We start from the raw sequence: 22,642 nt of genomic DNA, 5'->3' as shown, positions 1-22,642 counted from the left end.
TCTAGTTAGCCTGTTTTCTTCCTAACTTCTTTAATCGTTCTTCGTAAGTCACAATCTCAGCCCCTCACCATTCTGACCATGGTCCCCTGGATTCCACCCAGCTTAGTCATTATCCTCCTTAAAATGTGGAGCCCAAATGTGAACCCCAGGTGCAATCCCACTAGGGCACAACAGAATGGGTTCCTGTGCCCTTTGATCCTCTGAATAGAGCTTCTTGTTGCTTTGGTGTTTGTTTCTGTGTGTGCTTTCATCATTGGCTGAGCCACGCTGTTAACTCGCAGTGAACCAACAGAGAAAAATTATTTTTCCCATTGACCTCTCGACATATATTGGGAAACAAATTTTTTGATCCGCGTTCAAGTAGACAGGGAAGAATTTTCCAACTGCTACGTGATCTTTTAAAGACAAGTTAGTGGCAGACCATTTACAGAAACCAGGTGTTCTGTCTTTTGGCTCTGAGCATGCTGCTGATCTTCATCATCTCGTGTACTGAGCGAGGGCTGCAGAGCTGCAGCACCGGCAGGACTAGGCGCTCGGTAGGACAGGGCGCTGCACCGCGAAATCTACGAAGGCTCCTTTCCCGCGGCGCCCTGGAGGCGGGGCCCCACCTTCCCACGCAGGCGCTCTCAGGTCCCGCCGCCTCACTCGCCCGCCGCGTGGCGTCGGAAAGAGCGCTCAGCCCCTCCCTCTCTGGCGCTGATACCCAATGGGCAGCCGCAAGCCTTTAGCGGGGGCGGGGCACCCCTGGACGCCGTTCTGGTTGGCCCGTGGCCCGGCGCAGCGCATGACGTTATTATGACTCTGTCACGTCGCGCTGCGACTGAGGCGTGGCGTCTGCTGGGGCACCTGAAGGAGACTTTGGGACACCCGCGTCGTGCCTCTTGGGCTGTGAGGAGTCGCCGCTGCCGCCAGTGCCTGTGCTTCATGAGGAAGATGCTCGCCGCCGTCTCCCGCGTGTTGTCTGGCGCTTCTCAGAAGTCGGTGAGACCTCCTGGGCGGCCAGGGTGGGGCGCGAGCGGGGCTGAGGCGGGGCCGGAGGGCGGGCCGGGCCGGGCCGGGCCACCCAGAGCGGGGTAGAAGGAGCTAGGGGAGCCGGGGAGCCTTTACTTCGCCTCCACGCCCTGCATTCCGTTCCTGGCCTCAGCAGAAGCGACGCGGACCGGGATCCCGCCAAGGTCCTTGTGGACTTCCCCCTTCTCAACACCCCGCTCCCGCCGCCGGGCCCAGCTGTGCGCCGGGCGAAGTCAGTGTGCTCAAGAGGTTGGTTTACAGGACACGGAAAGGGTGGCCTCGGCCTACTTCGAGTCTCCGATTGACCCTACTCTTTTCAGATCTTCGTAATTTCTCTTGACCGAGAGGCTTTGTAATAGCGTAGAATCTGGAGACGGGGTGGCTCCGTTCAAACAGCACCCTCACCATTGACTAACCCTGTGACCTTGAGCAAGTTTTTAAACTTCCCGGGGACCCGGTTTCCTGAAATGTTTGCGCTAAGTGGAGTTAATCTCTAAGTGGAGATAAGAGTTATCTCTGAAATGTTATCGGTTATTAAAATGTTATCCGTTAACTCTAAAATGGAGATAAGAGTCCCCACCTCTTGGGATTGTCTTGAGGATTCAACGAGTGACACGTGTGGATACGATTCCAAATAGCACGCGGCACATAGTCGATAGCATGTGTGTTGAATAGTGTTATTTATTGAGTGTCCCGTTCGGTATACATTTCTTGAACTCTTGTGCTCAGTTCTGAGGCGGGTTCACAGAGGGTCAGCCTCTTCAGAAACAAACTTCCCCCCCTTCCCTCTCCCTCAACATCTGAGCTTTTCTTGGCAGTGAGTTCAGGAGTGTGGAAGCAGAACTCAGAGGACGCTGCCCTCCCCTCCTCTTACCTACACATCCTTGGGGTACAAGTAGCTAAAGCAAACAGCAACGATGCTTGAGGGATGGGGGGTAGAGTCCAGCACTATTTCATGGCCTCAGCATTTAGAGGTGCCTAACACCTAAGCTTCTAGCATTCTGACCCCTAGGCACAGTGAGGTCGTGTTAATTGGTGTAACTGCAGGCCTCGGGATTCTGGTAATTCCCCCAGGACTTGATACAGCTCTAAGTACGGGCAGAGATTGTCAAAAGGTAAGAGGTATGCCCCTCTAGGAATCCTGTTGCCTAAAATAATGACAGAACTGCCGGGTGCGGTGGCTCAAGCCTGTAATCCCAGCACTTTGGGAGGCTGAGGCGGGTGGATCACCTGAGGGCAGAAGTTCGAGATCAGCCTGGCCAACGTGGTGAAACCCCGTCTCTACTAAAAATACAAAATTAGCTGGGCATGGTGGCGGGTTCCTGTAATCCCAGCTACTCTGGAGGCTGAGGCAGGAGAATAGCCTGAGCTCGGGAGGCGGAGTTTGCAGTGAGCCGAGATCGTACCATTAATGTTACAGCCTGGGCGACAAGAGCAAGACTCCGTGTTAAAAAAAAAAAAAAAAAAAAAGTCATTCCCTTTGGGGATATCTGTGGGTAGAGGGATGTACCGGTAGTTACGGGCTTAGAAACATCCTTCCTTTAGGCACCTGATGTAGGTTTATTATTTCTTCGGCAAGTCTGGTTTATCGTTTCCTCTATCAGTTTGCAGGGCCCCCCCCCGCCCCCACCTTACAGTAGGAAGAAAATTGAATTCCAGATATGAAGTCACCTTAGAAAGTGCCCAGGTATCTTTCCACTTGGTGGTGTAAACTCTTCAGATAATTAGGAAGTTTTCTGTGTCACTCAACTTATCATGGACTAATTAGGAACCATTCCTGAAGCTTTTAAGGGTAGAACTAAAAGTTTTACCTTGATCTTTTTAAAGGGTGGAATAATTAACGTGTTGACTCTTTGTATTTTGTAATTCTTCATACTTATGGATGTCTTTTTACTTAACTATAAGTAACAAGATAGATCAAGGTTTTAATTTTTTATATTATACATGGAAAAAGACATTTTGTATATAAGCCTTTCACAAAAATCCTGACAGTAAACAATAAGCAGTGGCTCACCCAAATTAGGCAGACTTACTGAAACTAGATTCCTACCATCTGTGTGATACTCCATGAAGGGAGGGATAAGTTTAGGCAGCTGGTCTGATGGCTGTGACACAAGTTAATCCCCTTAACCTCCCAAGATGCTGTGCGTTTTTTCCTTTTTCATTTTTTATTCTCCCTGGTATTTTTGTTTTGTTTGAGACAGAGTCTCTTTGTCACCCAGGCTGGAGTGCAGTAGCATGATGACAGCTCACTGCAGCCTCAGCCTGCCGGGCTCGAGCGATCCTCCTACCTTAGTCTCCTGAGTAGCTAGGAACATAGGCGTGCACCACCATCACACCCAGCCAATTAAAAAAAAATAAATTTTTTTAGTAGAGGCATGGTTTCGCTATGTTGCCCAGTCTGGTCTCCATCTCCAGGCTCAAGCAGTCCTCCCACCTGGGCCTCCCAAAGTGCTGGGATTACTCTCACTCTCTTAAAACCAGGCAGGTGGGGAGATTCATCTCAGGCTTAAAGACTGCCATTGCCTCATCAAAGAGTGTGTGTTGTGAAACTTTGAAATGAATTTCAAGATTGTGTTTTCATTTTTGAATAAGATCTATAGTTTTCTTAGTTCTTATTTCATGGAGGAAGAATGAATTGCATTTAAAATGTTATTCTTTGTTTTATTGTTTGCATTTCTGTATGACTTTTGAGATCTTTACTGTGTTTTGGCTTTATAAGTGGTAGGTAAGAGTTTTAATTTACACTGTTAGAATATGGAATTTTTGAAACATTTTTCCTCTTTCACATGAATGATTCCTATGTATTTAGGAAGTTAAAGTTTTACTGTTTTTTATTAATTTTTTTTTTTAGGCTGGACTGCAGTGGCACAATCATAGCTCACTGTAGCCTCAGGTGTGCGCCACCACACCTGACTAATTTTTTAATATTTATTTTTGTAGCGATGAGAGGCTCATTATGTTGCCCAGGCTGGCTTTGAACTCGTGGCCTCAAGTGATCCTCCCACCTTGGCCTCCCAAAGTGCTGGGGGTTATAGGCATGAGCCACCATGCCCGGCCTAATTTTTATTTTTTAAAATTTGAATGGGTTGTTCGTGGTCTCTGTCAGAGAAGAATCCCATTTAACAGAGAATCTTTTTATGACTCTCCAGAGAAAATGAATAGTAAACTTATCTTTTCAACAAGCTCTCACTCAGAAATTGTGATACACTCACACTTCTGATAGGACTTTTAGCTTCTTTAACTTTGCTCCTTTCACTCATATCAGTGGTTCTTATTTTTGAGATACACAATAATGAAGCCAGGGGAGAACGTATCTAAGTAGCTTTCTGGCAGTCCTAATCTTTGCAGGCGCAAGATTACAGGTGCGTGCCACAGCACTGGGCCCCTTCTTGCTCTTTATTTATTGTATAGCATTATCCTGCCTCATCGTTTCAACTCTAGGATTGAGAAAGAAGTTACCTTTTCTCTGTTACTGTTTCCTGGCTGGTTTGGACTCCTGCCTTCCAAAAACTGCAGTTTCTATAGTTGTATTTGGAAGTTTATTTCGCAGTACAATACATTTCTGGCCCCACAAAATAATTTATTAATTGCCAAAAATAACACATCTGTTTGATGATTGCCAAATATAACCATTGATTTGCTGTTTCACCCTCTTTCAGCTTTGCTTCTTCCTAAATTCCTAAATTTCCTTCAGGTTTTCTGAGATACATTAGTGGACTGTCTCTGTCTGTAAGTTAACTAAAACATTGATTCCTAGTATTTCAGTTGTTTTCCTCCAGCACTGTCATTGTCTACGTTTGTTGGCTTTGTCCGATAATGGTCTATTGAGGGATGAAGAGATATGTAATTAGCTTTCTGCCTATTGGCTTGTACACTCCAGCCTATACTTGGCAGATCAGTCTTAACTCTTCTTACCAAGATCCAGTCCACTGCTGGATTATGTAAGGTATGAACACATCAGATGTGCTTTTTATGGAGAAGTCATGTTGGTTTACATGTCAGTGTGTGAGAATGTGGCAGAAGGGAGTTAAAATAGTACGATAATACTAACTGGATAAATACTGTCATCTAACCTAAACCTTAGCCATTACATAGAATACTTTTGCTGTGAGCAGGTTTGCTCAATTGTAAAACTGGAAAGAAATCATTTCTTGCCTCCCCCTAAGCTTTTTATCTCCAAACAGTGACAGCCACCCAAACGTCAAGAGAACAGTGTTTTAGAGAACGTTTCTTTCTACTGGGGCTTCAGGACGAGCCTGCCCAAGATTTAGGCTGTTCAAATTATAAATTATAAAACAGCTGGCTCAAGCACATTGTGTTTAAGTCAGAGAGTGCTAAGTATCTTTTGTCTTGTCTCCCTAATGTATTTATCTCATACTTCAATCAATTTAAAATATTTTTTCTTACAGATCCAATTTGATAGAAGAGTCAGCTTTGCCTGGAGTGGGGATTAAATCATAGTTTTATTTGAAGTATAATTTTGGCTTGCTCAAAATGAACAGTATCTGGTTATGACTAAGAATGGCATGAACAGGCCGGACGCGGTGGCTCACGCCTGCAATCCCAGCACTTTGGGAGGCCAAGGCAGGTGGATCACTAGAGGTCGGGAGTTGGAGACCAGCCTGGCCAACATGGTGAAACCCTGTCTCTACTAAAAATACAAAAATTGGCTGGGCGTGGTTGTGGGTGCCTGCAATCCCAGCTACTCGGGAGACTGAGACAGAAGAATCACTCGAACCCGGGAGGTGGAGGTTGCAGTGAGCCGAGATTGCGTCACTGCACTCCAGCCTGGGTGATAAAAGCAAAACTCTGTCTCAAAACAAACAAACAAAAGAATGGCATAAACAAACACAGCTCACAGATGATCTAGTCTCTTTAGCCACTAATTTCATTATATTCTCACTGTAATTTCTTTGAAAACAAAGGATGGGTTTGGTTTCTGCCCCTCTTTGCACTGCTTGCCTTCAGATGGCGGGATGATCATGTTTCATTGGCCAAAGCATGAATTCATTTTGGAGGCTAAGAAAGATGCAAACACAGTGCACAGGGTGGAAGAGAAGCCTATGAGTATGTTGGGGCTTATTAAATTTCCATAACTTCATCCTGATAACTGATTAATAATTATACTTTCCAAAATAGTTGACAATTAAAAAGTACTGATTTGTTTGTATATTTTTGTCTTTTAAGGCAAGCAGAGTGCTGGTAGCATCCCGTAATTTTGCAAATGATGCTACATTTGAAATTAAGGTAAGAGGTGTTTTATTTTGTTAATAATTTTTTCACAGGTACACTCTGATATACAGTTTTACTTTTAGAATAGAACATGCTTAGTCATCATTTTCTTCAAAACGTTCAGGATCAGAGGTTCAGAGAAGCTTCACGAAAACTAGAATTTATTAGCAGCTTGCTGTTGTTCTGTGGGGGGTAGGGGGAGGAGCTAGAAAATAAAAATAAAAGCTTATTCTAAAGTTTAGAAAGTAATTCAGTGAAATACTTGAATAAGAAGAGTCTTAGTTGTTTCTTTGAAGGTTCTTTCAACCTATATCTCAGTTGGCTTCTAGGGGCTTTCAGTGAAAATCATCTTAGAAAGATTTCCTTTCCCCAAGCCCCATCTCATTGCACAGTGAGGTTTATGGATTTAAGGAACAGAGGCGATATGAAGCATTACTAATGTGCTCCTTAGCAGTTTTTCAAGTTCAATATTATTTGCAATGGAATTAGATCGTAGAGTGGTCAACAGTGTTTGCAGTGTAGTCTGTGGAGGATAAAAACTACCTTACTCCATTTCAGAAATGTGACCTTCACCGACTGGAAGAAGGCCCTCCTGTCACAACAGTGCTCACCAGGGAGGATGGGCTCAAATACTACAGGATGATGCAGACTGTGCGCCGAATGGAGTTGAAAGCAGATCAGTTGTATAAACAGAAAATTATTCGTGGTTTCTGTCACTTGTGTGATGGTCAGGTGAGTGGTAGGTTTGTGATAGAACTGTGTTATTTAGGTACTGAAGTATGGCTTGTACTTATTGGGCTTTACCCTGTTATGTGTCAGAAGAGTTTGAGGCTGGTAATGTGATTTTCTTTATTTATTTTTTTGAAACAATCTCTCTGTCGCCCAGGTTAGAGTACAGTGGTGTGATCATGGCTTACTGCAGCCTCTGCCCCCTGGGCTCAAGCAGTCCTCCCACCTCAGCCTCCCAAGTAGCTGGGACCACAGGTACATACCACCAGACCCAGCTAATTTTTGTATTTTTTGGAGAGACGGGGTCTCACTGTGTTGCCCAGGCTGGTCTCAAACTTCTGGGCTCAAGTGGTCTGCCCACCTCAGCCTCCCAAGGTGCTAGGATTACAGGTGTGAGCCACCGTGCCTGGCTGAAGCCAGGATTTTAGAATTAAAAAGTAGAATGCCAAAACCTGCTATGAAGCTTAGGCTAAAGAATTCACTCACACATAACATTGCCAGTTTTCTGTACCTGTTCTTAGAGTTTTACTATTTTAAAACTTTCTAGCACTGTGATCACCTGTACTGTATATAATTTGGAGAGAAAGGATTAGTTTGTTTTTTGTTTTGTGGGCTTAGGTCAAGGGTTATAGAATCAAATACCTACAAGGGCCAGCCAGGTAGAATAAATGAGTGAAGAAGGCTAAGTATACAAAACAGAACGGTGACAGGGACTCATGCTGAACTGGGACCAGCATGCCCTACCCAGAGGAATGCCATGACTTGGTTCCAGCCAGTTGGTGCCATGTGGAAATCAGGGGTAATGCTTCGTGTTTTCCATGTCTCCAAGAGTAGGCGGAAGTCTGGATTTTCATGTGAAATTCCCCAGTGTTTTAATGTTCACATCTGATGTAGGATTTTCTTTTAGGTCATCATACAGGAGAAAGGAAGGAAGTGGCCCATGTGTGGGTTGCCAGTTTATTGCTTCTGGCTTGGGCCGTCCACTCTGTATTTTGGTGGAAAATAGCTACTTTCTCTGGTTATTAATGACAGGTTCTCCTAGCCCAAATATTTCACTACAGTCTAGGAAACGTTTTTATTTAGAAACATGTATCGTATTGCTTCATAGTTTCTCCTTCCTCTAACACAGGAAGCTTGCTGTGTGGGCCTGGAAGCCGGCATCAACCCCACAGACCATCTCATAACAGCCTACCGGGCTCACGGCTTTACCTTCACCCGGGGCCTTTCCGTCCGAGAAATTCTCGCAGAGCTTACAGGTTTGCTGTTGATTTACAGAAAGGGGAAATGAGTGGATTAAGTTTTTAAATATCTCTCATTAAGATGCTATTATGAGTTAATATTTAAAGTTTTAAGTTTCTTTTTTTTAACCCTCTCTCCTTTGGTGCTCTGGTACTTCTGTTGTGCTCTTGAGTTAACTGACCATTTGTCAAGTTCTCTGGCCCCTCAGGTAAAAGTTTAAAACAGGTTAGTGCTATAAAATCACAATAGGTTTGGTTATCATTCAAGCATGCCAACAGAAGTCCAGCAGTCATAGAAAGTAAGTTGGGTTGAAGCTTGGTATGCGATGTAAATTCTAGAAATCTTCTTAATATTCCCCTTTTCTTTATCCCCCTTGACTATTTTTTTGTTTTGGTCTTTTTTTTTTTTTTTTTTTTGAGACTGTGTCTCACTCTGTTGTCCAGGCTGGAATGCAGTGGTGTGATCTCAGTTCACTGCAACCACCACCTCCCAGGTTCGAGCAATTCTTATGCCTTAGCCTCCCAAGTAGCTGGGACTACAGGCATGCACCACCACACCCAGCTAATTTTTGTATTTTTAGTAGAGATGGGGTTTCACCATGTTGGCCAGGCTGGTCTCGAACTCTTGACCTCAGGTGATCTGCCCACTTCGACCTCCCAAAGTGTTAGGATTACAGGCGTGAGCCACTGCACCCGGCCCTCCTTGACTCTTGAACTATGGTTGTCCCTCCATATATCCAGGGGATTGGTTCTAGGACCCTTGAGTATACCAAAATCCTCAAATACTCAAGTCCTGAAGTCAGCCTTCCATATCTTTGGGTTTGCATCCTGAGAATATTGTATTTTCAATCCATGTGTGGCCGAAAAAAAAAAATCTGTATAAGTGTACCCGTGCAGTTCAAACCCTGTTCAAGGATTGACTATATTTAGTGTACTAGTAGAGGAGAGGTCCTAAGATGTTGGTAACTGGTCAAAAAACCAAAAAAGTCTAGGGTACCATCTGGACTTTTGCTAACATCTGAAGGAAACTAAGTGACTGGAGAGTAGGAAAAGCTGGAAAGGTTGAAGCACATGGAACTAGTAAAAGGACAAGCAGAAACTTGTTTGCCTGGAGAGACAGGTACTTAGATGACTGAATTGGCCTCTGCGTTCTAATGGTTGAGCCACTTGGGGTGTGGTTTGGTTTGCTTTGTAGAGTTGGTTTGTGCTGCACATGTGTATGTTCTGCCATTTCCAGGACGAAAAGGAGGTTGTGCTAAAGGGAAAGGAGGATCGATGCACATGTATGCCAAGAACTTCTACGGGGGCAATGGCATCGTGGGAGCGCAGGTAGTCAAGGACGAGGATTGTGTGCTGCTTTAGACTTGGCCCTGGCCTTTGTCTTCAAAAACTTTCCCAGCCCCAGACAACTTTTCGTGAAGTAGTACAGCCATGTGCTGCACAGTGACACTTTGGTCAGTGTCGCATATACGATGGTGGACCCATAAACTTACAATGGAGCTGAAAAATTGCTGTCACCTAGTGATGTTGTAGTGGCACAACACATTACCTTTTCTACGTTTAGGTACACAAATATTTTGCCTACAGGATTCAGTACAGTCACATGCTGTGCAGGGTTGTAGCCTGGGAGCAGTAGGCTCTACCATACAGCCTAGGTGTGCAGTAGGCTGTACCTTCTAGGTTTGTGCATTACAGTATGGGGTTCACACGACAAAATCGCTTAGTGATGCAGTTCTGAAAATATATCCCTGTTGTTAAGCGATGCGTGACTATTTTGGGGGCTTGGTTTGCTTTTAAAGACCTAGTGCTTCATATCCTACCATTTGAGCGATAAGTTGAGTAGATTTGGATGGTGATTTATAATGTTTCCTTTTAGGTGTCTGCTGTTTTATAAGTAAGCAGGAGCCTCTAGCAGTGGAGCCATACCTTCCCCTTCCTATTTATATTTCAGTACATTGCCTTATCTTGTGAACTTCATTATGGAGTCCTTGTTCTCATCAGTTAGTGAATGATGAAGAATTAACAGCACAAAATTATATCCCAACTGTTTCTTTTCCCAATATATTAAGATTCTATTATGTGTTTTTTTAAAAAACCTAGTTGTTTTTTTTTCTTTTGAAATGGAGTCTTGCTAAGCCGCCCAGGCTGGAGCAGTGGTGTGATCTCAGCTCACCGCACCTCCACCCCTGGGTTCAAGCAATTTTCCTGCCTCAGCCTCTCGAGTAGCTGGGACTACAGTTAAGCGCCACCGTGCCCAGCCATTTTTTGTATTTTTAGTAGAGGCGGAGTTTCACCATCTTGTCCAGGATGGTCTCGATCTCTTGACCTCGTGATCTGCCCAAAGTGGTGGGATTACAGGCGTGAGCCACCACGCCCGGCCAGGTGTTATTTTTCAACTCTTGAATGCAGAAATGTTATTGCTCACTGGTTAAAATAGAACATAGTATTTATATATTACTTTACTGCTTCATTGAAAATATCGGGGGTGGGATCAACAGAGGGATGGGGTTGGAAGGGGAGTTTGTAGCAGCAGTGTAATTTCTGTGCCAGATTCTGGCCAGGAGTTAAAATGCAGGGCATTAATATCTCCCCTCATGGATTTCTATGGTTCCTTTCTTGGTTGTCCTTAATGTTAGGTGCCCCTGGGCGCTGGGATTGCTCTAGCCTGTAAGTATAATGGAAAAGATGAGGTCTGCCTGACTTTATATGGCGACGGTGCTGCTAACCAGGTAATTGTGTCTCTTAACTTCCCAATAACAGTCTTATTTTCAAAGTGTTTAATATTCACAGTTGAATTTCTAAAGCAGCAGCTTATTGCTTATTAGGTGAAATAGCAGTTCCTACGGCTAGCTCAAATTTGGTTGACTTATGACCTTTTAGCATTGTTTCACAAGAGACTTAGAGGGGGCGCATTCCTGTGACGGAGCTCACCTTTGCTCTACATCAGTGCTTGGCAAAGGCCCTGTGGTAAAGGACCTCCCCCAACCTATTGCAAAATGATACAGACCCATTCTCTTGGATGTCCGCGCTGGCAGTGTGAAATTCAGATAATAGCATCTCAGTCCTAACTCAGTTTTTGTGCTTCTCTTGGTACCGAGTAATACCCAGTCTGTGGCCGGCACTCTGTGAAGCGCTGTTCTAGAGGCTGATTCTTAGGTGCTGGTTCACTCTGACTATCCAGTGGGCCTGATAGATTTCATATTGATCTTTTTTCCACTGTGTTCCTTACTGCTAGCATGGCCCCAAAGAAACAAGTAGTAGTTGGTTTGTCATCTTCCTTAGTTGCAAGAGTATGATACCTGCTGCTTCTTATCTGTCACCCACCCCGCTTTCCCTCACCATCCAAAGCTCGGTTTTATGGTGTTTTTTTTTTTTTTTTTTTTTTTGAGGGAGCCTCGCTCTGTTGCCCAGGCTGGAGTGCAGTGGCACGATCTCCGCTCGCTGCAAGCTCCGCCTCCCGGGTTCACGCCATTCTCCTGCCTCAGCCTCCCAAGTAGCTGGGACTTACAGGCGCCTGCCACCATGCCCGGCTACTTTGTATTTTTAGGAGAGACGGGGTTTCACCGTGTTAGCCAGGACGGTCTTGATCTCCTGACCTCGTGATCCACCCTCCTTGGCCTCCCAAAGTGCTGGGATTACAGGCCTGAGCCACCGTGCCCAGCCCAAAGCTCGGTTTTAGAAGAGGAGGCTTTCTGTGCCAAGCAGAGCAGCAGCTGTTACAGATGATGGAGCCTAGAGAAAGAAGCCAAATGAAACCCCTTTTCATAACTACTTCCAGGGCCAGATATTCGAAGCTTACAACATGGCAGCTTTGTGGAAATTACCTTGTATTTTCATCTGTGAGAATAATCGCTATGGAATGGGAACATCTGTTGAGAGAGCAGCAGCCAGCACTGATTACTACAAGAGAGGCGATTTCATTCCTGGGCTGAGAGTAAGGACACCTGTGGTGGGGCCGGGGCCAAGGCCAAGGGTATGTCCTTGTGCAGACCCTTGACGATCTTAGAAACATTGAAGAGTTTTGTTCTCCAACACAAGCAGGTGATGTGAAAGTAAAATGGTTTGGGGCAGCTGGATTCATGCTTCGCCCCTCCCATTTATTAACAGGTGGATGGAATGGATATCCTGTGCGTCCGAGAGGCGACAAGGTTTGCTGCTGCCTATTGTAGATCTGGGAAGGTAAGGCTCTGAAGGCCTCTGGGCTAATGACATTTATCTCTGGAAGTTCAAAGACTGCCTCCCGTGTGCCTGCTGAAGCTGTTAGTGGGTAGCTGCTAATTGAGGTGCACAAGATGGAAGCAGAGTGAAGCAAGCAGGGCTCCTTTGGGTAGCTTGGTCTTGGTAGCTCACCTGCTGGGAAGCCCACATTTCTCTCATTTGGGGGAATTCTGTTCTGGTGCTTCCTCTGCTTTCGCCTGTCTTCATCATGACAACTACACTGCCTTTTTGTTAGGTTAATTCTGTCCCTCCTCCCCACCCCCCATTAATCACGAGTCCTTTGAAGGAACAGATTGGGGATCCCCGTAGTGTCCAGTATAGAATGTCATGTATACAATAGGCATTTAATATGTGTGTCTTACACAGACAGTATGGTTGAAGCTTGTAATCTTAGTCTTGCTCAGTCCTAAGGATCTTTCCCTTCAGTGTGTGGCAGTGAGGGAGATGGTAACAGGGAGACTGGCCTAAAGAGGTTTCAGTTCCTTCGGCACTAGTACAGGCTTAGGAGGTTTGGGTGTTCTCCCTAAATTAGTGTTCCACAGCCCAGACACAAGGTTTCTGAAGTTGTCACTTCAGTGCCATACCATGTATGTTTGGGCAGTGATGCAAATGTCAGAAAGTGGGGAGACAGGGAAGTAAGAGTGGGATGTAGTAACATTAAATAAGAGCTAATGAGTAGAATGAACTAGAGCAGGACCAAGACAACAGCTTGGGTACAATGGGCTGAGCAGTCTATGTCAGGACCCTAAGGCTGGGAGTGCCAGGCCCTGAGTGATGGATATTGACCCCACCTCTCCCAATTCCTGAAAAGAATACATGGGGGCCAGCCCTGGCTGGAGACATGGTGATTGGTGGAATGTATGACTTCCCAAACACATAACCTTCACAGTTCTGAGTTAGATGTTACTGTTTTGCCCGTTTTGCAGACAAGGAAACTGAGCCACAGAGCAGTTAAAGGTACATAGCTACTCCATCAGGGAGCCAGCTTCCCCACTCGCCCATTTTAACTACTGCACCAAACCAATCAAGGATCCTCAGTGTTTCCCCATCCCTCAGTGTTCAGAGCCATCTCCTGGAAGTGGGCTAGTGTAGAATGAGCAAGCCACTTGGTGATAGAGCCCAACTGGTCAGACTCCCAGTAGAGCCTCAGGGTTTGGGTAGCAGAGGTTGTTGGTGCCTGTCAACTTTGTTACACACTAGCAGGATCTGTGAAGTAGGAGTGGCTGCCAGCCCCACAACACACCACGAGAAAGGAGCATGAGATAGAAATCTGCCTAGCCAATAGCAGGAGGCTCTAGAACATGCTCAAAGCCTTTTTTTTTTTTTTTTTTTTTGAGACAGAGTCTCCCTCTGTCGCCCAGGCTGGAGTGCAGTGGTGCAATCTCGGCTCACTGCAAGCTCCGCCTCCCGGGTTCACGCCATTCTCCTGCCTCAGCCTCTCGAGTAGCTGGGACTACAGGCGCCTGCCACCACGCCTGGCTAATTTGTTTTGTATTTTAAGTAGAGACTAGGTTTCACTGTGTTAGTCAGGATGGTCTTGATCTCCTGACCTTGTGATCTGCCCGCTGCTGGGATTACAGGCGTGAGCCACCGCACCCGGCTGCCTTTTTTTTTTTTCCACAGGGTCTTGCACGGTGGCACACTCACAGCTCACTGCAGCCTTGACCTTCCAGACTCAGGTGATCCTCCCAAGTAGCTGGGACTACAGGTGCATGCCACCATGCCTGGCTAATTTTTGTATTTTTTGTAGAAATGGGGTTTTGCCATGTTGTCTGGGCTGGTCTCAATCTCGAACTCCTGGGCTCAAGTGATCCAACCACCTCAGCCTCCCAAAGTGCTGGGATTACAGGCATGAGCCAACACACCTGGCCTTCAAAGCCTTTTGATTCAAAACAAGCTGTTGGTAGATTGCCTTACTATAAATAAGATGAAATATGCAATCAACACGTTAGAAATGAGAACAGATCAGTCAACCAATAAGAAATCCATGATACCTCAAAAGATCTGGTAAGAATACACTGGATGCTTAATAAAGGGCCTGCATTTGAGGCCGTGGAGTGTCAGCCTGCTCTTCCCGTCATCGTTCCTAACTGCCTACCACTTCTGTTTTAGGGGCCCATCCTGATGGAGCTGCAGACTTATCGTTACCACGGACACAGTATGAGTGATCCTGGAGTCAGGTGCGCTCATGGGCAGTGTGGTTTCCAGAGGAGGTGGGCTTTGAATGGTGTTACATGGCAAAGGAAACACATTTCAGTATTTGCTTTTGGAGCTAGATACCAGTTCAGCTCATGCATGCAGTTGTGTTGGCATCAAGTTACCTGAAAGCAGTGCCTCCTAATAAGAAAGCTTTACTGAAAATGCCTACAATGTATAGTGTGTGTGAGCACAAGCAGCGATTTTTAGAGTGTTATATACCTTAATTGTGCAGGAAAATTGTTACATAAAACAAGACTGATGGTAGTGTAGTATCTTGGGGGCATTTAGCTTTTGTAGGCATTACCCCAAGTCCATGCATGGCATACTCCACCTGAAGAGGATCAGAATTTGGAGATGTTCTTCTGTCTGGTATAGAGCTAAGGGTAACTAGGTGTTCAATCCGTTCAAATATATCAATCAGAAAAGCTAGGTTTCACTAGATAAGGCATGAATTTTACATTTTACTTTCTTGCTTAACTCTGGCCTGTAATTCTGGAATCCCAGGGTTGACACAGTTGGATAAATAAGACTTTGTAGAGTGGATTTCTAAGGGAAAATCATGTAGAGAGCACAGTATATGGAATAGATCCACTTTGTGTAAATCTGTTGTTGAAAATGGTAGAATCTTTTTGGTGTTACTTCAAATGATGTAGGCATAAGATACATTGGTTTTGCTGGCTGTGCTTCTTCTTTAGGGGGACTTAAGGGAGAAAGGCAAGGCACGTGGATTTCCTGCTTGGTGCTCTTAAAATCTATCATCACCACACACACCATCTCTGCTGTCCCCTCCCATGCAGTATACAGGAACCCAAATGGGTGGGATGAGTGACACTTCTTTAGACCCGTATGTCTAAGAGAAAGCAGCAAGCAAAAACTTGGCCCCTGTTGTCGGAATACCAGGGAAGCCATGTGACTTACCAGTGTACGGTTTTCTAGAAGACAGCAGTAGTTCTTACAAAATGTTAGGCTGTGTTGAAAGTATAACTCTGCCACTCCTATAGTGACATAGGCATTGATGTGCCCCTTTGTTTCAGAAACACACTTCTGTATTTCACCTAATTGGGACAATCCAACTCCATATCATATTTCATCACGCTGTCCTTGCTCTGCTGGAACTGTTCTTACTGATCAATTACTACTTTTCCCTCCCCATAGTTACCGTACACGAGAAGAAATTCAGGAAGTAAGAAGTAAGAGTGACCCTATTATGCTTCTCAAGGACAGGATGGTGAACAGCAATCTTGCCAGTGTGGAAGAACTAAAGGTACAGTCACTTGTTCGTGGTGGTTTGAAGGTTGGCTTTTTTTTTGCCTCCCACAGAAACGCTGTGGGTGGCCACAGCGTTTGTGTGGGTTTCTCCAAGCCCAGAAAGTGATGTGCCGGGGCATAAATAATTCCGAAGCCCCTCAGGGTGGGGGGCTTTTCCTTTAGTTTCCTCTATTCAAAATTGTATTACTCTTCAGATTTTGGTGGACTGTGAACCACCATCACAGTGGCAAAGCCCCCACCGTAGCATAATTCTTTTTTCCTAAAAGTATACTGTGGATTTTTAATTCATAAAAAATATACACCCTAGAAATCTGTATTCCAAAATCCTCTGAATTAGCAACTGTTCATACTTGTAGTTAGAGTTACACCAGCAACAGGTCCTCCGTAGAACTCTGGTTGGTACCTAAACTGCTGTTCATTCAAAAACTTTACACTGTTACCTAATTTTTAGGAAATTGATGTGGAAGTGAGGAAGGAGATTGAGGATGCTGCCCAGTTTGCCACGGCCGATCCTGAGCCACCTTTGGAGGAGCTGGGCTACCACATCTACTCCAGCGACCCACCTTTCGAAGTTCGCGGTGCCAATCAGTGGATCAAGTTTAAGTCAGTCAGTTAAGGGGACTAGAAGGGGAGGTTATACCTTCAGGGGGCGACCAGTGTTCTCAACTTGGTTAAGGAGGAAGAAAAGCCAGTCAATGAAATTCTTGTAAACTTCCATTAAGACTAAGTGTGTAGCCTGAGCAGGTAGTAATTGCATGCACTTTGTACATTGTTGCATTAAAAGATGAATTATTGAGTGCTTAAAGATTATTTTTGACTTAAAATAGTTGTATACTTTTTGAACAAATACTCTAATTATGAAAAGGAAGAACAATACCTTGTGTGCCTGTTGCCCCCCACCCCCCTTTTTGGGAGGAGAGGAGACCATGATCACAGGGCCCCTCACAGGCATGCTTGTGGTAACAGCCCACAGTGTTCTGCCGTAGCACCCGCTCTGAGCAGCGTTGGTGCTACAGCCTGTTTGTTTGCACTGACCACCATTTCTCTATAAGACACAATATTTATTATCAGGCAGGCGGACAGGTCCATTTTAAAATAAGACTCTTTCATAATCATTTCAAAGGCCACATAACTTAGTTTTCTCTACTTACACATTCAGTATAAATATGAAGCTATTTTCTGTTCATATCAAACATTAACTACAAGGCACATTCGTATCAATTTTGTGTTTCTCAAATTTAAGTACCATACCAGTTCTGAAGCAGTGTCCCAGCTTCCATGTTAAACACCCCTTGTTTCACCATTCCAGCAAGTACTAAAGGGTGTACTTTTTTTTTTTTTTGAGACAGGGTCTGGCTCTGTCGCCCAGGCTGGAGTGCAGTGGTGTGATCACAGCTCACTGCAGCCTCCATCTCCTGGGCTCAAGCAATCCTCCCACCTCAGCCTCCTGCATAGCTGGGACTACAGGTGAATTTCCTAATATTCCAGGAGGTCAAAACCAAGGCTCACTGTTTTCACAATACACACAGTTCTATGTTTATAAATAATAGGTTTCAAAAGAAACTCAGGACAGTGTTTAAAACTTAAGTTCTTAAACTATTAATTGAACAATGGCATTTTTAAATACGTAAACAGCGGAATTCGTGTGTACACTAACAGAAGCTTTAACAAAACATGTAGCATGGTGGCGCACTCTGCTCCAGCTTAGCTGATTGGTATCAAGCCTCGTCTTTGGTTTCTGAGGCCTCCTGAGCCCTTCTGTACTGGGAGACTGCACTCCAGAGCCTGCAGAGGAGACCGCCCCTAAGAAACAAACAGAGCTGTCTTCAGAGTCAGAGCTTCAAGCCGACAGAGCTCAAAAATGCAGTCCCCAACTTAAAAACCTAATGAAAATAAAAACATTCTCTTCACATATGGAGGTGACGCTCGTGTCCCAGCAGTGGTAGGACATGGCCTTAGAGGTACGTACCTGCAGAGCGCTGGCTATTTCAAATGCCTCAGGAACAAGAAGGCAGGTTGCAGTTTAAAGCAGGGGGTGGGTCCAGCATGCGGGCGCGCTTGCTGTGTGCCTTCTCCTGCTCCCAGCCAGGCATTAATGGTAGGAAATTGGCCAGCTCTTCTCTGTCACCTTCCTACTTCTGACTTCTGCCTGGCTTTCAGTTTCTGCCATGCCTTGGCTTTTTCCCAGCTTGAACCTAGCAGAACTCCAGAGACCCAGCCCTCTGTTTTCTACTTTAAGCATATTCAAACATAAAAAGTCGTGTTCTCTTACAAACTGTTTTGAGGCTCTTACCGTAGTCGAAGGTATCTTAGATCTTCCTTAGTGATCTCATTAAGAATATCAGAAAGTGTATAACCCTCTTCAACAATCTGAAACAAAGATCAAATCCTTAAGAGCTGAGCAGCTGTGTAATAACAGCATAAGAATTTCTTTGTTGTAAATTTACCTTTTCAATTGTCTTTGCATCGGCTCCTTGCAGCCGCAACCAGTCTATAAGCTCTTTATCTGTTCTCTGCCCATAGGGGCCTGCTGGGTTCTCTGTAATACCTGTAACGATGGCAATTTATCTATTAGTCTAGCCATAAAATTCTTCAAAAGTAACCAGTTGGATTAATAAATGATTCCAGAATGTAAATATAATGTGAAAAAGAGATGAATTAGCCCTGTATCACTCAGCCACTCTAGTACGTATTACACAATTGATAATTCTGAGATTTCACTTTCTAAAGAGAAGCCTCCTCATCTAGGGTACCTTCAGTTAGTTTGGAATTTGACATGTTAGGTCTACCACTTTAAATGCTTACCCCCACATCTTTCACATGCCTTTCCTTAGGAATCACATCCCTAACTGCGTTGGAAATCCTACAAAGAAATAGGTTTTAGTGTTGAGGTTTTACATCAGAGCTTATCTAGTCCACATTCCAAGAGGTAGCTCTGGAGCTCATTTCTAAGTGGCCCAAAACGAATGTCGGGTTGACAGAGACATACTTATTTACTTATGCAGTAAACTACCCTTTTTAGGTGTCCAATATGCTATGAAGGTGGCAGCATAGTACAGAAATGACTGTCACTCCCAGAAGTCCTCATGTGCCCTTTTACAATCAGTCCCCTCACCTCCCCATTCTGATTCTGTCCCTGTAGTTCTGCCTTTTCTGGAGGAAAAGGAATCATGGTATGTGAATCTTTTTTTTTTTTTTTTTTGAGACAGGGTCTCACTGTCACCCAGGCCAGAGTGCAGTGGCATGACCTCGGCTCATGGCAGCCTCGACCTCCTGGGCTCAGGTGATCCTCCCCCCTCAGCCTCCTGAGTAGCTAGGACTACAGGCACCCATCCACCAAGCCCAGCTGGTTTTTTTCTATTTTTTTGTAGGAATGGGGTTTTGCCATGTTGACCAGGCTGGTCTTGAACTCCTGGGCTCCAGTGATCTGCTAGCCTCAGCCTCCCAGAGTGCTGGGATTACAGGCACGAGCCACCATGCCTGGCTGTGAATCTAGCTCTTTCACTTAGCATACTGCATTTATAACGCAGCCATGTCGTTGAATCTATCAGTAGTTCCTTTTTATGATTGAGAAGTAGTCTAGAATCTACTGGAGTCCTGGATTAACAGAAGATAACCTCATTGTTTCTTCAAAGCTAACTAGAATATTAGCTAGATTTTAAAGTCTGTCTCTCCCACAAACACACCTAAGAGCAAGTGGAAAACGACTCACAATTTGATTTTAATTTTAACTGAAGGTGATACAATTCTTGAGTTTTCTGTTCTAGAGTTTGCCGCAGAAGATTCTGGTACTCTCTCTCTTTTTCAACTAGGTGTTCCAAAAGTCTGGTTAAAAAAAAAAAAAAAAAAAGCCATTATCCAGAGAGCATTCAACACCATTCAATTTAACTCAGGCATCTGTTGTGCATACATTAGAGATTGAAAAAAATGGAAAATGGGACAAGTCTAAGAGTCAGCCTAGAGAGGGAAGCACATGTGTTTCCTTCAGGTTCCGTGACTCAGACTTCAGTCTGCGGAGGGGAACCTTCCTTGTGTTTTCCTCCCCTTGACAACAAAGGCCAGTGCTCACAGCTTGGGTATATTTTTGCAATGGACTCAATGTGTGCCCCTCACCCGCCCCAAGTTCATACGTTGATATCCTAACCCACAAGGTGATGATGTTAGGAGATGGAGCTTTGAGAGGTGAGGTGAGAGGAGTGTCCTTGTGAAAGGAGACCCCAGAGGCTCCCTCAGCCCTTCCACTACGTGAGGACACACAGTGAGAAGATGGCCATCTGTGAACGGGGAACAGATTCCACTGGCCGTGGAATCTGCTGGCACCTCGATCTTGGACTTCCAGTCTCCAGAACTGTGAGAAACACATTTCTGTTGTTTATAAGCTGCCTGGTCTCTGGTGTTTTGTTACAGTAGCCTGAACGCACTCAGGCAGTTTTGTCTCAAAAATATATCATGAACCAAAAGATCCCGATGTTGATCAGAACTCAGCCAGAAGGACGATGTGATTATTTAAACCTGGGATAAGGCAGCTGAAACTAGAAGAGAATGGTAAGGTTCTTTCCTCCTCACACAGGGACTAAACCATGAGGACAGAAGCTCCTGGTTTTTTTTTGTTTTTTCTGTTTTTTTTTTTTTTTTTTGAGACAGAGTCTCACTCTGTCGCCCAGGCTGGAGTGCAGTGGCGCAATCTCGGCTCACTGCAAGCTCCGCCTCCCGGGTTCAGGCGGTTCTTCTGCCTCAGCCTCCTGAGTAGCTGGGATTACAGGCACGTGCCACCATGCCTGGTTAATTTTTGTATTTCTAGTAGAGATGGGGTTTCACCATATTGGCCAGGCTGGTCTCGAACTCCTGACCTCAGATGATCTACCTGCCTCGGCCTCCCAACGTGTTGGGATTACAGACGTGAGCCACCACACCCAGCCAGAAGCCCCTGCTTCTAATGGGGCAGAGCAGGGACAGTGAGAGATGCTGCTCTGCCGGTGGGGAGGATGGCTCCCGCCAACATCCAGCAAGCACTTCCTACCCAGAATCCAGGACTGTGCCAAACACTGCATGAATTCAGTCACTGAAGCCTTGCGGCACTTCTAGGAAGCACTGATCTAAACCCCCGTTTTGAAGCTGGGGTAACTGAGGCAGAGGAGTTAAGTAACGCCCAGAGTCCACAGGCTGGGCTCTTCCCATAGGACCGCCTCCTGAAACCCAGTCTGGCTCACGGGCTCTCTGGGATCAGATAGGACTTGGCACAACTGTGCCTCAAACTTCCGAGTCCCCACACGCCAGCTCAGCCTTGGGAGAAAGGGCTGACAGACTGGAACTGTGTCTAGCTTCTGTTGGGGCTCAGAAAACAGGACCCCCAAATGGCCTCAGCAGCAGCCTCAGATGCAAAAGTTTTCCTCTGACCTTCTCCTGCCTCCCTCTCTCGGTCCATTGTCCTGGAGGCACCATAGAATCCCTCTTCCCCAAAGCAGGGCATAGAAACCAGAACTCCTTCTCCCCAAAGCCAGCCACAAAACCTAAAAATATGACTCTAACTTTCCCTACGCCTTTCTGTGTAAACATTGGTTATAAAGAAGTTCTTGGCCGGATGTGGTGGCTCACGCCTGTAATCCCAGCACTTTGGGAGGCCTGGGCGGGCGGATCACCTGAGGTCGGGAGTTCAAGACCAGCCTAACATGGAGAAACCGTCTCTACTAAAAATACAAAATTAGCCGGGCATGGTGGCGCCTGCTACTCGGGAGGCTGAGGCAGGAGAATCGCTTGAACCTGGGAGGCGGAGGTTCAAGTGAGCCAAGATTGTGCCACTGCATTCCAGCCTGGGCAACAAGAGTGAAACTCCGTCTCAAAAAAAAAAAATTCTTCAGGCTGGGCGCAGGCTGAGGTGGGAGGATCACCTGAGGTCAGGAGTTTGAGACCAGCCTGGCCAACATGGTAAAATCCCGTCTTTACTAAAAATACAAAAATTAGCCGGGCGTGGTGATGGGCGCCTGTAATCCCAGCTACTCGGGAGGCTGAGGCAGGAGAATCATTTGAACTCGGGAGGAGGAGGTTGCAGTGATTGCGCCACTGCACTCCAGCCTGGGCAACAGAGCCAGACTCCATCTCAAAAAAAAAAAAAAAAAAAAAAAAAAGGTTATTCAATCTATTTTGTTTGACTGTAGGTCATAAGACCCCCATTCTAGAGGGTCCTGCCCCACATCAAGGAGAAAGGAATGCTGCTCAGAGAGGCCAAGAAGGATCTAGACAGACAGGCCTTGCTGGGTTTCCCCAGTCTAGCAGCATTCGATCAGGCCCTTTTTATCCCTGTTTCTCCACAGCTCTCCATACTTTGTTAAGCCCAAGCATAAAATAAAAATGGACAATTTCCCCTGGACCTTTGGGTCTTCATGCTGAAGACTCCCATGTATACATGTTAAATACATTTACATGCCTTTTCTCTAATTAATCAGCCTCATGCAGGTGATTTTCAGCAAACCTCCAGGGGCCAAGGGCCTTGCCCCCCCCCCACTTTTGTTGTTTGCTCACATACCTAGTACATGGCATTTGTTTCTTAACTGTGTGTTCCTTTAATTCATTTATATGATCCATGCTGGTGAACTTGGGAATACAGAACTAAGCTTTATTGAAATTACTGAAGGTGGCTGGGTGTGGTGGCTCACACCTGTCATCCCAGAACTTTGGGAGGCCGAGGTAGGCGGATCACCTGAGGTCAGGAGTTTGAGACTGGCCTGGCCAATATGGTGAAACCC

The 22,642-nt window shown here is 45.4% G+C and overlaps 2 protein-coding genes across 5 annotated transcripts in view; one reads left to right on the top strand and one right to left on the bottom strand.

The window, feature by feature from the left end:
* Positions 1-785: 785 nt before the first annotated feature.
* PDHA1 (pyruvate dehydrogenase (lipoamide) alpha 1) lies at positions 786-16,704 on the top strand. 4 transcript variants are annotated; one of them, XM_011940201.1, is made up of 12 exons: positions 799-981; positions 3,386-3,499; positions 6,202-6,261; positions 6,805-6,978; positions 8,105-8,231; positions 9,451-9,542; positions 10,850-10,942; positions 11,992-12,147; positions 12,321-12,392; positions 14,544-14,611; positions 15,786-15,894; positions 16,351-16,704. In XM_011940201.1, exons 1-12 carry the CDS (start codon positions 925-927, stop codon positions 16,513-16,515), a joined length of 1,287 nt encoding a protein of 428 aa, XP_011795591.1. In that variant the 5' UTR covers positions 799-924; the 3' UTR covers positions 16,516-16,704. The 4 variants fall into 4 exon arrangements, with proteins under 4 accessions (XP_011795590.1, XP_011795592.1, XP_011795589.1 ...); XM_011940200.1 differs by lacking the exon at positions 3,386-3,499 and having other exon boundaries at positions 786-981; XM_011940199.1 differs by lacking the exon at positions 3,386-3,499 and having other exon boundaries at positions 796-981; positions 8,084-8,231.
* Positions 16,705-17,474: 770 nt separating this feature from the next.
* The window catches only part of MAP3K15 (mitogen-activated protein kinase kinase kinase 15), a 131,074-nt gene continuing 125,906 nt past the window's right edge, over positions 17,475-22,642 (bottom strand). Inside the window, exons 26-29 of the mRNA XM_011940266.1 lie at positions 19,612-19,724; positions 18,347-18,447; positions 18,193-18,269; positions 17,475-17,702 (exon numbers count right to left, since the gene is read on the bottom strand). Coding sequence (XP_011795656.1) covers positions 17,618-17,702; positions 18,193-18,269; positions 18,347-18,447; positions 19,612-19,724 — 376 coding nt within the window. The 3' untranslated portion in view covers positions 17,475-17,617. The remainder of the gene's footprint in view (positions 17,703-18,192; positions 18,270-18,346; positions 18,448-19,611; positions 19,725-22,642) is intronic.

The sequence above is a fragment of the Colobus angolensis genome, unplaced genomic scaffold, assembly GCF_000951035.1.
Source record: "Colobus angolensis palliatus isolate OR3802 unplaced genomic scaffold, Cang.pa_1.0 Scaffold188, whole genome shotgun sequence".
NCBI lineage: Eukaryota > Metazoa > Chordata > Mammalia > Primates > Cercopithecidae > Colobus > Colobus angolensis.
Note: the sequence above shows the minus strand (reverse complement) of the source record. Positions and strands in the feature narration are given on the sequence as shown.